The sequence below is a fragment of the Perca flavescens genome, chromosome 22 (assembly GCF_004354835.1).
Source record: "Perca flavescens isolate YP-PL-M2 chromosome 22, PFLA_1.0, whole genome shotgun sequence".
In the NCBI taxonomy this organism is placed as follows: Eukaryota; Metazoa; Chordata; class Actinopteri; order Perciformes; family Percidae; genus Perca; species Perca flavescens.
This window is the reverse complement of record NC_041352.1, coordinates 26,750,381-26,763,420: the sequence shown is the minus strand read 5'-3', so window position 1 is coordinate 26,763,420 and position 13,040 is coordinate 26,750,381. Positions and strand designations below refer to the sequence as shown.

The 13,040-nt window shown below is 41.3% G+C and overlaps 1 protein-coding gene across 1 annotated transcript in view; it reads left to right on the top strand.

The window, feature by feature from the left end:
• Nucleotides 1-3,101: 3,101 nt before the first annotated feature.
• Nucleotides 3,102-13,040, top strand: part of dipk1c (divergent protein kinase domain 1C) — a 47,705-nt gene continuing 37,766 nt past the window's right edge. The window contains exon 1 of the mRNA XM_028570012.1: nucleotides 3,102-3,571. Within this exon, the coding sequence (XP_028425813.1) occupies nucleotides 3,350-3,571 (222 nt within the window). The 5' untranslated portion in view covers nucleotides 3,102-3,349. The remainder of the gene's footprint in view (nucleotides 3,572-13,040) is intronic.

The window sequence follows — 13,040 nt, the reverse complement described above, 5'->3', positions numbered from 1 at the left end:
CTCAATGAAGCAGATTTATTTTAGATTTAGACCAGTAGGGCTATGTTCACTTAGCGTCGGATTTTTTGGGCTTTTCTGCCTTTATTTGACAGGACAGCTAGGTGAGAAAGGAGAAAGAGAGAGAGAAAGGGGGAGAAGACATGCACTAAACCGTCTCAGGTCGGACTCAAACCCTGGACCTCTGCGTCGAGGCATAAACCTCCAAGTATATGTGCGCCTGCTCTACCCGCTGAACCAACCCGGCCACAGGCGTCTGATTTTAAGCTGTTTTTAAACTGCGTTTTCCCAAAAAAAATCCTGAGCGCTTTTTTTAATCGCCATCGCCGACATCTTCTCTGCAGCTCGGAGCGTCTCTCTTTGAAGTTGAAAAAAAAAAGAAAAGACCAACGTGAAGCGCTTTTTTTGACAGCCGACCAATGACAAGCGGAGTAGCTAGACCTGTCGTTTCCATAACAACAATAAAGAAAATGAGTCACAGCGAGTTATACGGTATGACCGGGTGCTCCGTGTACAGGGAACTCACTTTGTTTTATCGAACATTAGCACCTCTCTCTCTCTCTCTCTCTCTTCCTTTCTCTTTCTCTCTCTCTCCCTCTCTCTTCCTCTCTCTCTTCCTTTCTTTTCCTCTTTCTCTCTCTCTTCCTTTCTCTTCCTCTCTCTCTCTCCCTCTCTCTCTCTCTCTCTCTCCCTCTCTCTCTCTCTCTTCTTTCTCTAGCTCGCTCCATCACTTTGTTTTATCTAACGTTAGCACCTCTCTCTCTTCCTTTCTCTTCCTCTCTCTCTCTCTCTTCCTCTCTCTCTCTTCCTTTCTCTTTCTCTCTCTCTCCCTCTCTCTTCCTCTCTCTCTCTTCCTTTCTCTTCCTCTCTCTCTCTTCCTTTCTCTTCCTCTTCCTCTCTCTCTCTTCCTTTCTCTTCCTCTCTCTCTCTCTCTCTCTCTCTCTCTCTCCTTTCTCTAGCTCGCTCCACCACTTTGTTTTATCTAACGTTAGCACCGCTCCACATAGCGCTCTAGGATACTTTAGCAGTAACATTAACCTCCCTTCCCCCGGCTCCGTGATTACTTTCTTTTCTTTTTTATACCTACGTTGTTTCTCATACCTCGACTGACCCCGCTGCAAAAAGCAAATATAATTATCTTTTCCAACGAGAACATCAGAGAAGAAATCAGACTCTTCTCTCCTGAACTCATGGGGCAAAAAAAAAAAGAGAAGTTTTTACAAGTTTCTTTCTTTCTTTCTTTCTTTCTTTCTTCAAAAACTCCCACAAAAACCTTGAAAAGTTTCTCTACAGACAAGCTGTCTGAGAAAAACACAGTGTCCCACAGTACTGCCGGGAAAAGACTTTCAAAGATGTAAAAAAAAAAAAAAAGGAAAATTCACAATTTGCGAAGCTCGAGTTAAAAGGTTATTCTTCAGAGTTCCTGAAGTTGATAAAAGGAAAAAACTTTTGATCCGCAAAAAAGTTCCTGTGGATGCTAATTGCCGTTCTTCTTTCGAGGGGGGGGGGGAGAGGGGGAAATCATTTGATTAATGAGAGTTTTTCATGGTTTATTTTTTAAAGAGCAAAAGGCTAAGAAGTGGATCTAAAGCGCTGACATCCGTTTGATCTTTTTGTCTCGTCACAGATCTCTCACTGTCAGGACATCGACATCCAGAGATCAGAGCGGCGATAAAAGAAAAAACACAACCTCTGACACCAACAAAGCACGACATCAAGGGGACATTTCCTGCATCTATTTATCTCTTTCTCCGCTCATTAAGGAACTCTTCTCCAATATCAAGGCCATTTTCCGGCATCGCAGAGCTTCTAAAGGGTATTTTTTTTCATACTTTTTGGATGTTTTTCCTCTCTCTCTCTCTCTCTCTCCCCCCAATACCGAGACTTTCTTTGGTTGGATGTTTTGAAGTTTGTTCCCTGTAAATTAATTCAGGGACATTTTTCTTCTGAGAAACCACAGACGCTGCGGCAGGGAAGTCTGCAGTGTGGCCCGCTGTAGAGAGAGTGGGTTTATGTGCACGAGAGAGTGTGTGTAAATGTGTGTCTGTGTGTGTGTGTGTGTGTGTAAATGTGTGTGTGTGTTAGGGCTGTGTGTGTGTGTTAGGGCTGAACAATAGGAGGCAAATATGCGATAATGTTGTTGAATAACGCGATAACTATATCACTTGCGATAAATAAAACTTATCTACAGTGTTCTCAGTTTCTACTGCTTTCAGTATTCTGCCGAATACGACAAACTGCTTGTTGGATTTAAAAACAAATGAAAGGAAATCATGAATTGAATATGAATATAAAAGGTAGCACTAAAAAAAGAATGAGTTACATTTTAAAGAGCAGTTTTCAACTAACACAATAAATCTCTGACTTTCATTGGCAATGTGTCGCAGCCTTGCGCAAAGTGTTTTATTGCTGCAGTTGATATCGCGATAACAAAACGACATATTGTGCAGCCCTAGTGCAGCTTGTTGTGTATTTGAGTGTGTGTGTGTGTGTGTGTGTGTGTGTGTGTGTGTGTGTGTGTGTGTGTGTGTGAGTGTGTGTGTGTCGGGCCCGGACACACACATCACACGGTGCGACAGCAAGTTTCTTCCTGTTACTCAACTCGCTGTGGGGAGAAACAAACCATGAAGAGATGAAATTTCAGCATGAACAAACTAAATGTACAAAGAAGCTGCAGAGCAAAGCTGGAAGTCGGACCAGTCGGTTGGAACGTCTTGCCATGATTGGATGATTACAGACTTCTCTTTTCTTCTGCTGAGTTTTGAGTTTTCTTCCTGAACTATTTGGGATTTTCCTGTGTTTTGGGGACATGTCAGTCGTCCGGTTCCTTTTGACTTTTTCCAAGTCGAGCGGAAACAGAGAAACAGGCCTCGATGATGTAGGTACTTTTCATCTTTAAACACAACTTATTTGTCTTTGGATTACAGCCGTTCCACTTTAACTTGACTGCAAAGCATCATGGGAGATTGAAGGCACAGTGGAAATCTGGAAATCCTAATATGCTGACGACATGATTAATTATGTTACCAATTTTTGTTTTTTAAACTGATAATTAGCAAATATTAATGTTAGAAATTTTTTAAGTTAAGTTTTAAGTTTTTAAATCAATCATAAACTTCAGGAGTATTTATCCTCCTTTCTGTGCAACAACCTTTTTTAGAAACTTATTTTCATTTTCAAACAACAGTGTTTTGAAGCCACAGATTTGTTTTCTTGTGTGTGCGAAGTTTTTTTTGCACAAACCTCTTCAGAATCAGGAGATCTTCTGCAGCGTCCATCTTTAGTTCGGAGCACTTTTTCTTGCAAACTATTCAGCAGCTGTTCAGAAGACTTGGGACACTTTTGTGCAGCCATGCTCCCTGGGGGACTGGTGTCGGGCGGAGGCGGTGGCGGAGGTGGGCTGTGCCTGCTCCGGTGGCTCGGGCTCAGACTGTGGTCCCGTCGGGGGACGCTGGTGTTCGCTCTGCTCTGGTTCGGCTCCTGGCTGTTCCTAAACGGCCTGGTTCTGGTCCACAGGACCATCCTGTCGGACTACTGCACCGACGACAAGAGCAAGAGGATCCTGCAGAGACTGGTGAGTCAGGCACACATGTCACTTATTTTATTTGAACCTTTATGTACACAGATGATCTCATTGAGACACAGGGTCTCATTTGCATGTGTTTGTGACAATACACAACATCAGTCTCGCTTTGCCAGACCCTCCTCCACAGCGCTGCGGAGGAAGGTCTGGCTAGTCCACACAGCATTCCTGCATGGGAGATAAACGTTCTCTGGTTTATTGGCATTTCTTTAAACCAATCACAATCGTCTTGGGCGGGGCTAAGCTCCGGACGGAGCCACGGTGCCTCTGCTAAATAGTCTCAGGAAGGAACTTGTTTTGGTGGAACATGTGTACGTTCAAAAGTAGTTTTAGTCGTGCGAGAGAAAACTCAGATTGGACAGATAGTCTAGCTAGTTGTCTGGATTCAGTACGTGTGTCTCTGTGCATGTGTGCGTGTGTGTGTGTGTGTGTGTGTGTGTGTGTGTGTGTGTGTGTGGGCATGCATGTCGAGGTAACAACCATGTCTTTACACATCAGCTTATTGCCGACTGAAGCTGGATTATTGGAGTAAATATTCTCTGCTGCTCTTTTCATTTCGAGGTTGAAAGGATTTGTGTTAGTAAGTTTCCCTTCGCCCACTCACAGGGAATCTGTTCGCCTTCACTCTCTGTTCACTTACTTCATGCACTGCGTGGAGAAAAGGGTTCCCAGTTAACTATTAACATGAAAAGCAAAACCAACCAATATGTTATTATCATCTCTTAGGCTTTTTACATACTTTTAACAATTAATTTCTCGTCATATCTTCCACAAATATCTCCACAGGTTGTCTTGTGTTTAATTTAACTTAATTTAAAGATAATTTGCAGCTTTCTGTTCTGTTCATGGATTTGGGCTTTTCAACATCAACACTTGCAAAGCAGTTATCTGACATCAAAGTTTCCTTGAACGCATCCCAAACTAAATAAGACTTTTCTCTGAAAAGCTGCAGCCGGTTTAAAGTCTGTGCGAGCTGATTTTTCTTGCCTGAAGATAGGGAAGGAATTTAATCTAAAAACTGGATGGATGATTTGGAAAAATGTCTGCATGAATGTGAAATAACCAGATTTAAGATTAAATACATCAATGCCATGCAACTAAGTTGCTGGCAGGAACTGACATTTTTAGGCCTTTATTATGACAGGACAGCTTAGACATGAAAGAAGAGAGAGAAGGGATTGACATTCAGCAGAGGGCCGCAGGTTGGAGTTGAACATATGGTCGCTGCATTGAGGACTGAGCCTCAGTTTATGGGTGAGCGCTCTACCAGGTGAGCTACCCAGGCGGCCCATTTCTGTCAAATATTTAATGTTTCAGCCATTTTCCAATACTGCCTTTAGTCACTTTTCTTAAAGTAAATTTTTCCCTTTTTCCAACGTTCTTGTCACTTTTAAAACATTTTAATCTTATCTTCAACTTCTATTAAATCCGTGTCAACCAGATATAAATATAAAGTCAGCACAAGTCTTCTCGTCTGTGATTTCTCCCGCTCGTCTGTTGTGTCTTTAACCCTTGTGTTGTCCTCCCGGGTAAAAATCCCGGAAATCATCCCTTTTTAAGTCCTTTTTTCCGACACTCCACTTTTTGGAATTCATGACCAATATACCTCATTTATATTAAACTATAACCAATTTTTTCAATAAAAAAGCAGAAATTATGAATTATTCTGACTAACAGTTAAATTTAGAGGAACATATGTTGAGAGAATCACAGATTGGTATGTGTTTCAAACTTTAGTCAGGATAGCCAGTCCCTCCAGAAAAACATGATTATGCGATCGCATAATTCAACGCATAATCAGCCAAAGTCCCCATATTTATGCGGGAGCCGCTTTTTTTAAATTCGCCGCACTTTCGGCGCATAAATTGCCGATTTCCGCGTAAACTACGCGGGGCTTGCATGATTTCATAATCTCCGCATTTTCATTGCAAAAAAGTCCCATAGTATATCTTAGCAGAAAGTTGAAAAATGTTGCGTTTACTTAACACAAGAGCAGCCATTTTCACTTTTTTTCTCTTTTTCATCAAACCGCAGTTTTTGCAAGTTCCCGCAGTTTCATCGCATAAAATTGAATAAATATTCTGCATGTTCCATCGCATTTTTTAAGAAAACGTGCCCCATAATCAAGGGTTTTTGCCCGCAACAATCACAAAAAAACCCCAACGCATTTTTCTGGAAGGACTGGATAGTGTTTTAAAACAACTTCATTTTTTCCTTCCAAATGCTAAAAAAAATTGATTAAAACACCCACAATTAAAGTAGCGAACTTATCATTAATTATACTTGAAGAGTGTTTCTATGGAACCATCCGTGTCATTTTTGAGCAATCCGCTTGAAAGAAACCCAAATTTCTGATTGTGAAATTGGACCCGAGGACAGCAGGAGGGGTTAAGACTTTCTTTCTGGTTTGTAGAGGACAAACGGCGAGGTTGTCCGTTCATCAGTCAGACGTTTACAGTAAACGGGCGGCAAGATAAACGGCCGGAGGTCAATCTCTCCTAATGGCTCTGCTTTCTTTATCTACTGCAGCATCTGCTGGTGCATTGTGGGTAAACGCTGATAACAAGACTGTTCTTTTTCTCCCCGTCCTCCTTTTACTTCTCTCTGCCTCTGTGGCAGAGCCGGCCCCAACCATCTAACTCTCATACAGTATATTAAACCTCTCAGAGATCTGAAGAGGAAACTGATGAAATCCCAAATAAACACAGAGATCCAAAGTCAACAAGCAGCGCTGAACAGTTTGCTGAACTAAATGCAGCTCCATCCATCACGCTGTTTGAAAAGTAGGGCTCCAGTAACATGTTGGCGCAGACAAACAAGAAGCTTGTTTGGCTCCCGAAAAGGAGACATTTGATAATGTCTGAAAATCTGTAAACTTAGGGAAAACATGATACGTAACGGTACTTGCAGTGTCGCTTGTTTTGCCACTTTTGATGTTTTTATTTCCAACATTTTCCCTTTTTTTGTGGCATTTTGTCGCCTTTTCTGGATGTTTTGTTCATGCCTTTTTATCACATTTTTAGACACATTGGACAGTTTTCTCAAACGTTTTTGTCACTTTTTAGACACTTTCAATGTCATCTTGCTCTTGCATACGGTTATTCCAATGGACACAAAACTTAAGAAAGTTGTTCCTCATGTGCCAATGAGACTGTTTGCCAAATATGTCGTCAATTGGCCTTTAGATGGCAGTGTTTTAATTTTTTTAATTAATTAGCTAATTTGCTTTGAGCGAAACCTACTTTTTTTAACTCCTCCTAGAGCGTGAGTCCCATCTGCACAAAAATGTACACGTAGACTCGGTGGACCCTCATGACAAATAGTTATCAAAAGAATTTGGATAGCTAACACAATGCACAAGTTACTGAGGACCAACTTCCTGTAGGGGCTGTCGAAACAGGAAGTTGCGTATCTTACCAAGATTTATTCTGATTGACACCAAACATGACACAGATGTTCCGCATAGGGGCTTGCCAAATGTAGAGTGAATCGGCCATTAGATGACGCTGTTAGAATTTATTTTATTAATTAGCCACATAACGATATATGGGAAACATACTTTGTCTAACTCCTCCATGTGCCGTGAGTCCAATCTGCACGAAAACTTGGATATGGACTCGGTGGAACCTCGTGACTAAAATTATCAAAATAATTTTGATAGCTAAAACAATGCGCAAGTTATGGAGGAACGACTTCCTGTAGGTGGCTGTTGAAACAGGAACGGTTGTATCTTGGCAAAAGTTATTCCGATTTACATGAAACTTAGAATGTGTTGTCTACATGTGATGTTGCGTTTGCCAGTATGATGTGAGCATAAGATAGCATTAACTTCCATTCATATTTATAATTGTATAATCAATGACTAGTCTTTTTTAGGATCTTGAGAAACACATTCAGCTACCATTTTTGTTGGATTTAACTAAATGGCAATTTAGGGCCTGACAGTTGCCAATTGTTGTCAAGAATTTGGCTTGATACAGGCGAGGGCCCGTCATCGCTGCTTGCAGCTTTAATTATTATTATTTTTAGAAATTACATTTATATATCTGCATTTATGTCAAACCTAGAGACTTTCAAACATCAAAATGTCATTTATTAAATGTATTTGTGTCTAAATGACATATATAAACATCTTTTCCTGTTCTATTTTGCCTGGATTTGCGTGAAAAGTAGTCGTCGGTTCTATTTCTAGCATGCACGCGTTTTCTGCGCGGCTCGGGCCGAGCCTTAGACGTGCGTATCACGCAGGCGGTGTGCACGCTCTAACCTGTTACCACGGGAGCCAAAATAAAAACGGACACGCCACGCAGCCAGTGTGCAGGAGGCCCGACTCAGAAGCTTTAGCGCTGCGTTCGCTGACCGATGAGTAACCCAGAGCCCAGGCTTGTCTAAAGGGCTTCAGGTGTTGCAGTTTCCTAAACAAAAGTCAGTCAATCCTCTGCTTCTTTCTTTCCTTCCTGTGGGTTCATCCCTCCTTTCTCAAACCTTTCAGTCTGCAGATTAAACAGCGAGCGTGTTGAAACTCTCTCTCAGCTCTCAAAGCCTCTTTTGGTACGTAAACGCCAAGGGGGATCGGGGGAGGAGAAAGTTTAGCTCAGTGTTTGCATTTCCATGGTGGTGATAATCATGTGTTGACACGGACAGAGAGACATTTTAGGGGACGCAGAGACAGATGAAAACATGTCTTTGCATGCAAAATGCTAAAATGGAATAAACAGTAGAGCGGGGGCGGAGCGGGAGGGGGAAAGGGAGAATGATTTTCTCAAAAACCCTGAATTAAGAGTAAAAAAAAAAACTACAAAAATGTCAGAAAAAACGCCCCCCAAAAAACTTCAAATGCCATAAAAAAAAGATGTCCAAAGTTTCAAAGAACATTATCAAACTCACACTACACGTTGAAAAAAAACTTTTAAAATGAAGCAATTAAAGCAAAGCAAAAAAATAAATAAAAAATGCATGAAAAAAATCGCCAAAAGCTGCGTAAACAAAGGTCGTAAACATCCAAATCAAACAATTGAAGGCAACGAAAAAAAGACTTATTTTTATCACTTTTGGAGGCTTTTTAGTAGCCTCATGAGATCGTCCTGATCTCGCGAGCTCCAGTTCTCCTCCCAGATCAGTCTGGTATCTTGAAGCAGAGTAAATTTGGAGCCATTCGCCAAACGACGGACCAATCAGCGTTGGTTTTGAGGCGGGTTTAGGTGGTGATAGACAGATGGTTTATCCAATCAGCTAACCAGGATTTTTCCTCTTGGATCCTTCTTCTGGAATATGGACCAGGAAACTAAAATGGGGCCTTTTATTCCTAAATTCTCGTTACACAAACGGCAAATCTCCTTCACCGACATGTTGCTAGCTTGCTGAGCTAACGAGCTATGCTTTGCCTGCAGCAGCAGCAGGGGTAGCCTGGCTTGTGGTTGTATTTTCATACGCTTCATTGATCTGATTGGTTGATTTGGCCCGTCTATCACCAACTATAGGTGGTGATAGACAGATGGTTTATCCAATCAGCTAACCAGGATTTTCGCCTCTTCCCAAAAGTTCTCCAACGGAAAGTTCCCAGATGGAAATGCCGAGCTAATGCAAAGCGATCCATCTGGAGGAGTCAGGTTAGCTTTTTAGACACTTTCATAGGTTTTTTTTTTCTACATTTGTCGATGTTTTTGTTGTTTATTTCCATCCTTTTTCGTATCTAATCGTTGTCCAACTGTCTTTATCGTTCTGAAATCAAATCACAACAAAAGTTGAGGATGAGAGTGGCTGCAACATGTTCACGGAAGACAAACGAGACATTTGATGCTTTTTTTAAGGCATGTTTGTCACTTTTTAATGTTTATGTTTTTTTGGTTGTTTTTTTTTACACTTTAGGTGGGTTTTTTGGGGCTTTGGAGAAAACATTCGGGGCTGGATCCCCAGAAGCTCCACCCCTGATGATGCTGACTTCGAAAAAGTGACACAAACGGTGAAAAAGCGGCAACAATGTCAGAAAAAGCGATAAAAACATCTGGGAAAAAAAAGTTGGAAATGTTCAATTAACGCTAAAATCGTTGAAGAAAACAAGAAAAATGTTGAAATCTTACCTGTGCTTGTGAGCTTACCATCTGGGTCCGCCCCAAAATGTTCCTAACATCTGTGTTTTTTTATCTTTGCATAGGCTAAATAAAGGGATTTACTCCATAAATTGGTTCATAAAAGTGTATCAGAATGCGTGTTTGATGCTCAAAAGACCCCCCACTATGATATACCCCCCCTCCCCCAATGTCCTATTCTGGCCCACTTATATATACTACATTAGACTACATTAGAACTACATTACACTACATTATTTGGACTCTGCGTGCGTCTCTGATTGGAACAACATGTTGATGTGATGAGCCAACCTGTAATCACAGCAGTTACTGTGTGTGTGTGTGTGTGTGTGTGTGTGTGTGTGTGTGTGTGTGTGTGTATGTGTTCTTGTTTAACTGTATTCGTATGGTCCAAAAACCAGTAGTCCAGTATACGGGGTCCCGACAGCTTTGTGGGGGCCAAAATGCTGGACCCCACAAGTTTAAAGGGCTGTTTGAGGGTTAAGACTTGGTTTTAGGATTAGGGTTAGAATTAGGTTATGGTTAGGGTGAGGGTAAGGGTTAAGGTTAGACATTTAGTTGTGATGGTTAAGGTTAGGGTAAGGGTTAAGGTTAAGCATTTAGTTGTGATGGTTAAGGTTAGGGTAAATGGGCATTTAGGGTGATGGCATTATGTCAATGACAGGGAAAGATTAGTCAATGACACAAAGATAGTGCCACAAACATCTGTGTGTGTGTGTGTGTGTGTGTGTGTGTGTGTGTGTGTGTGTGTGTGTGTGTGTGTGTGTGTGTGTCCAGACTGCTAAGAAGATGTTTTCAGTATCAGTTTTTTTGAGAGAGCTCAGCGACTTTGATTTACGCTGGAATGAGTTTAAACGATTAAATAACAGCTCTGGTTTATTACCACTTACAGCAGTGAGCTCATTGAAGTCTCCGTCTGCTGCGGGACATTTTATCTTGGGACGAAGGACAAAAATACACTCTTGGGAAACTCGTTCATCTCCGAGACTTTAACTGTGGGCCGACAGCTGCTCCACATGAGACCTCGGTATGAAAACAAAACTTATTTTGGGCTGCAGCAGAAAACCGTCTGCTCCACGTGGACGGGGAAAGTCGTACGTTCGTTTATATCAAACTCTGATGTCCGGTTTGACTTCCTGCTGACAGAGGGAAGAAATGGACAAAATGTCAGAAAAAAAAGTGACCAAAATATTGAAAAAGAACTTGACAAAAACTTTGAAAAAAACTTGACCAAAACGTTGAAAAAAGTGAAAAAAAACGTAGAAAGAAAAGTGAGAAAACCTCGAAAATAAACCTGTCAAAAAAAGCGAGGGTCAAAAATTGTTTGTAAAAAAGCTTTGAGTTCCTGCCGACAGCTTTCTGACCGAACTCTGAGAGAAACCACTCTACTTCTAGGTATGTGTGTGTGTGTGTGTGTGTGTGTATATATATATATATATATATATATATATATATATATATATATATATATTCATGCTGCAGAATAAGCCACTGAAAGGTTTTTCCTTTGTTACAGATGAAAGAGGAGCAGTATTATCTGGCCTGATAATATTAATACATCAAACACAGTTATACATTCTCTCTCATGTCCAAATGAGTCATATTTCGGAGAGAAAGATGTTGATAAAGTATTTCTTATTATCTGAGGGAACATACAGTATGTACTATATGACTGATTGCAGGCTAGAGAGGCCACTTTCAACTTTTTCGATATTTTTTTTTTGTCGATTTGGTCGCATTTTCGTCCCATTTTTCCCAAGATTTTTGTTCAAAATTTGTCGCTTTCTCACCTTTTTTATGTTGCTACATTTCCTGCATTTTTGTCACTTTTTTTCTCGATGTTTTTATCACTTTTTCAAATGTGTTAATCTCTGTCAGTCCTACAGTTTACGGCAGGTCATGAGTGCTGGTGTGGCCCCAACGAGCTCCACACATGCTCAGTATTGAAGCAGAAATCTGTAGGTTTTTCTGCTGATCCTCAGACTATTTATGGTCTCGTGGCTGATGTGTTGCACGGTCTCACCCTGTCCCTACATGTCTCTGGCATTCCTCTGCCTCTTTATGGTCTGAGGCTACATCTTTTATGGCCTGCTTCTATCCTATAACATGCTGCTTTTAGGATGCTTTTATAGAGACCTTAGTGGTCCCCTAATACTGTATCTGAAGTCTCTTTTATATAGACCTTAGTGGTCCCCTAATACTGTATCTGAAGTCTCTTTTATATAGACCTTAGTGGTCCCCTAATACTGTATCTGAAGTCTCTTTTATATAGACCTTAGTGGTCCCCTAATACTGTATCTGAAGTCTCTTTTATATAGACCTTAGTGGTCCCCTAATACTGTATCTGAAGTCTCTCTTATATAGACCTTAGTGGTCCTCTAATACTGTATCTGAAGTCTCTCTACATACTACTCTCTACTGCTGTCTCTCTACATACTACTCTCTACTGTTGTCTCTCTACATACTACTCTCTACTGCTGTCTCTCTACATACTACTCTCTACTGCTGTCTCTCTACATACTACTCTCTACTGCTGTCTCTCTACATACTACTCTCTACTGCTGTCTCTCTACATACTACTCTCTACCGTTGTCTCTCTACATACTACTCTCTACTGCTGTCTCTCTACATACTACTCTCTACTGCTGTCTCTCTACATACTACTCTCTACTGCTGTGTCTCTACATACTACTCTCTGCTGTTGTCTCTCTACATACTACACTCTACTGCTGTCTCTCTACATACTACACTCTACTGCTGTCTCTCTACATACTACTCTCTACTGCTGTCTCTTCATGTGCGTTCCAAAAAGACCCTAAACGGTGATTTTTGCGTTGCTATGTGATGCTGAGAGACACTGACCAAGCATCAGTAATTTACAAGTTTGAAGTGATAGCGGGTTGAGCATGAAGGAAGAGAGAGAGAGAGAGAGAGAGAGAGAGAGAGAGAGCTTTGAAACCTACACACTGCATACAAGAACTGACATATAAGTACTTCTCCTCACCGTGTTCGCTGTGAGCCTGGTGGTGACGTAGCGATCCTGCCGCAGCAGCTGATGGATGCTCCGTCAGTCGGACTCTGATCCCGACAGATTTACAGCGTGCGTCTGTTGCTTCTCTACAGTCGAGTCTGTGCAGATGTCGAAGTCAGCAGCTGCTGTAGATCAAGCTGACGGGGGGGGATGGATCTCAGGTAAATCCTGGATCTGTTCTCCATTATCCAGCGGATTTATTTACAGCCGCAGGACACAGGTTGGGTTTCTGTCAGAGGAGGAGGAAATGGTTTATTCAGAAAGGAAGTAAATGGTTTCTTCACAAAGGAAGTAAATGGTTTATTCACAAAGGAAGTAAACGGTTTATTCAGAAAGGAAA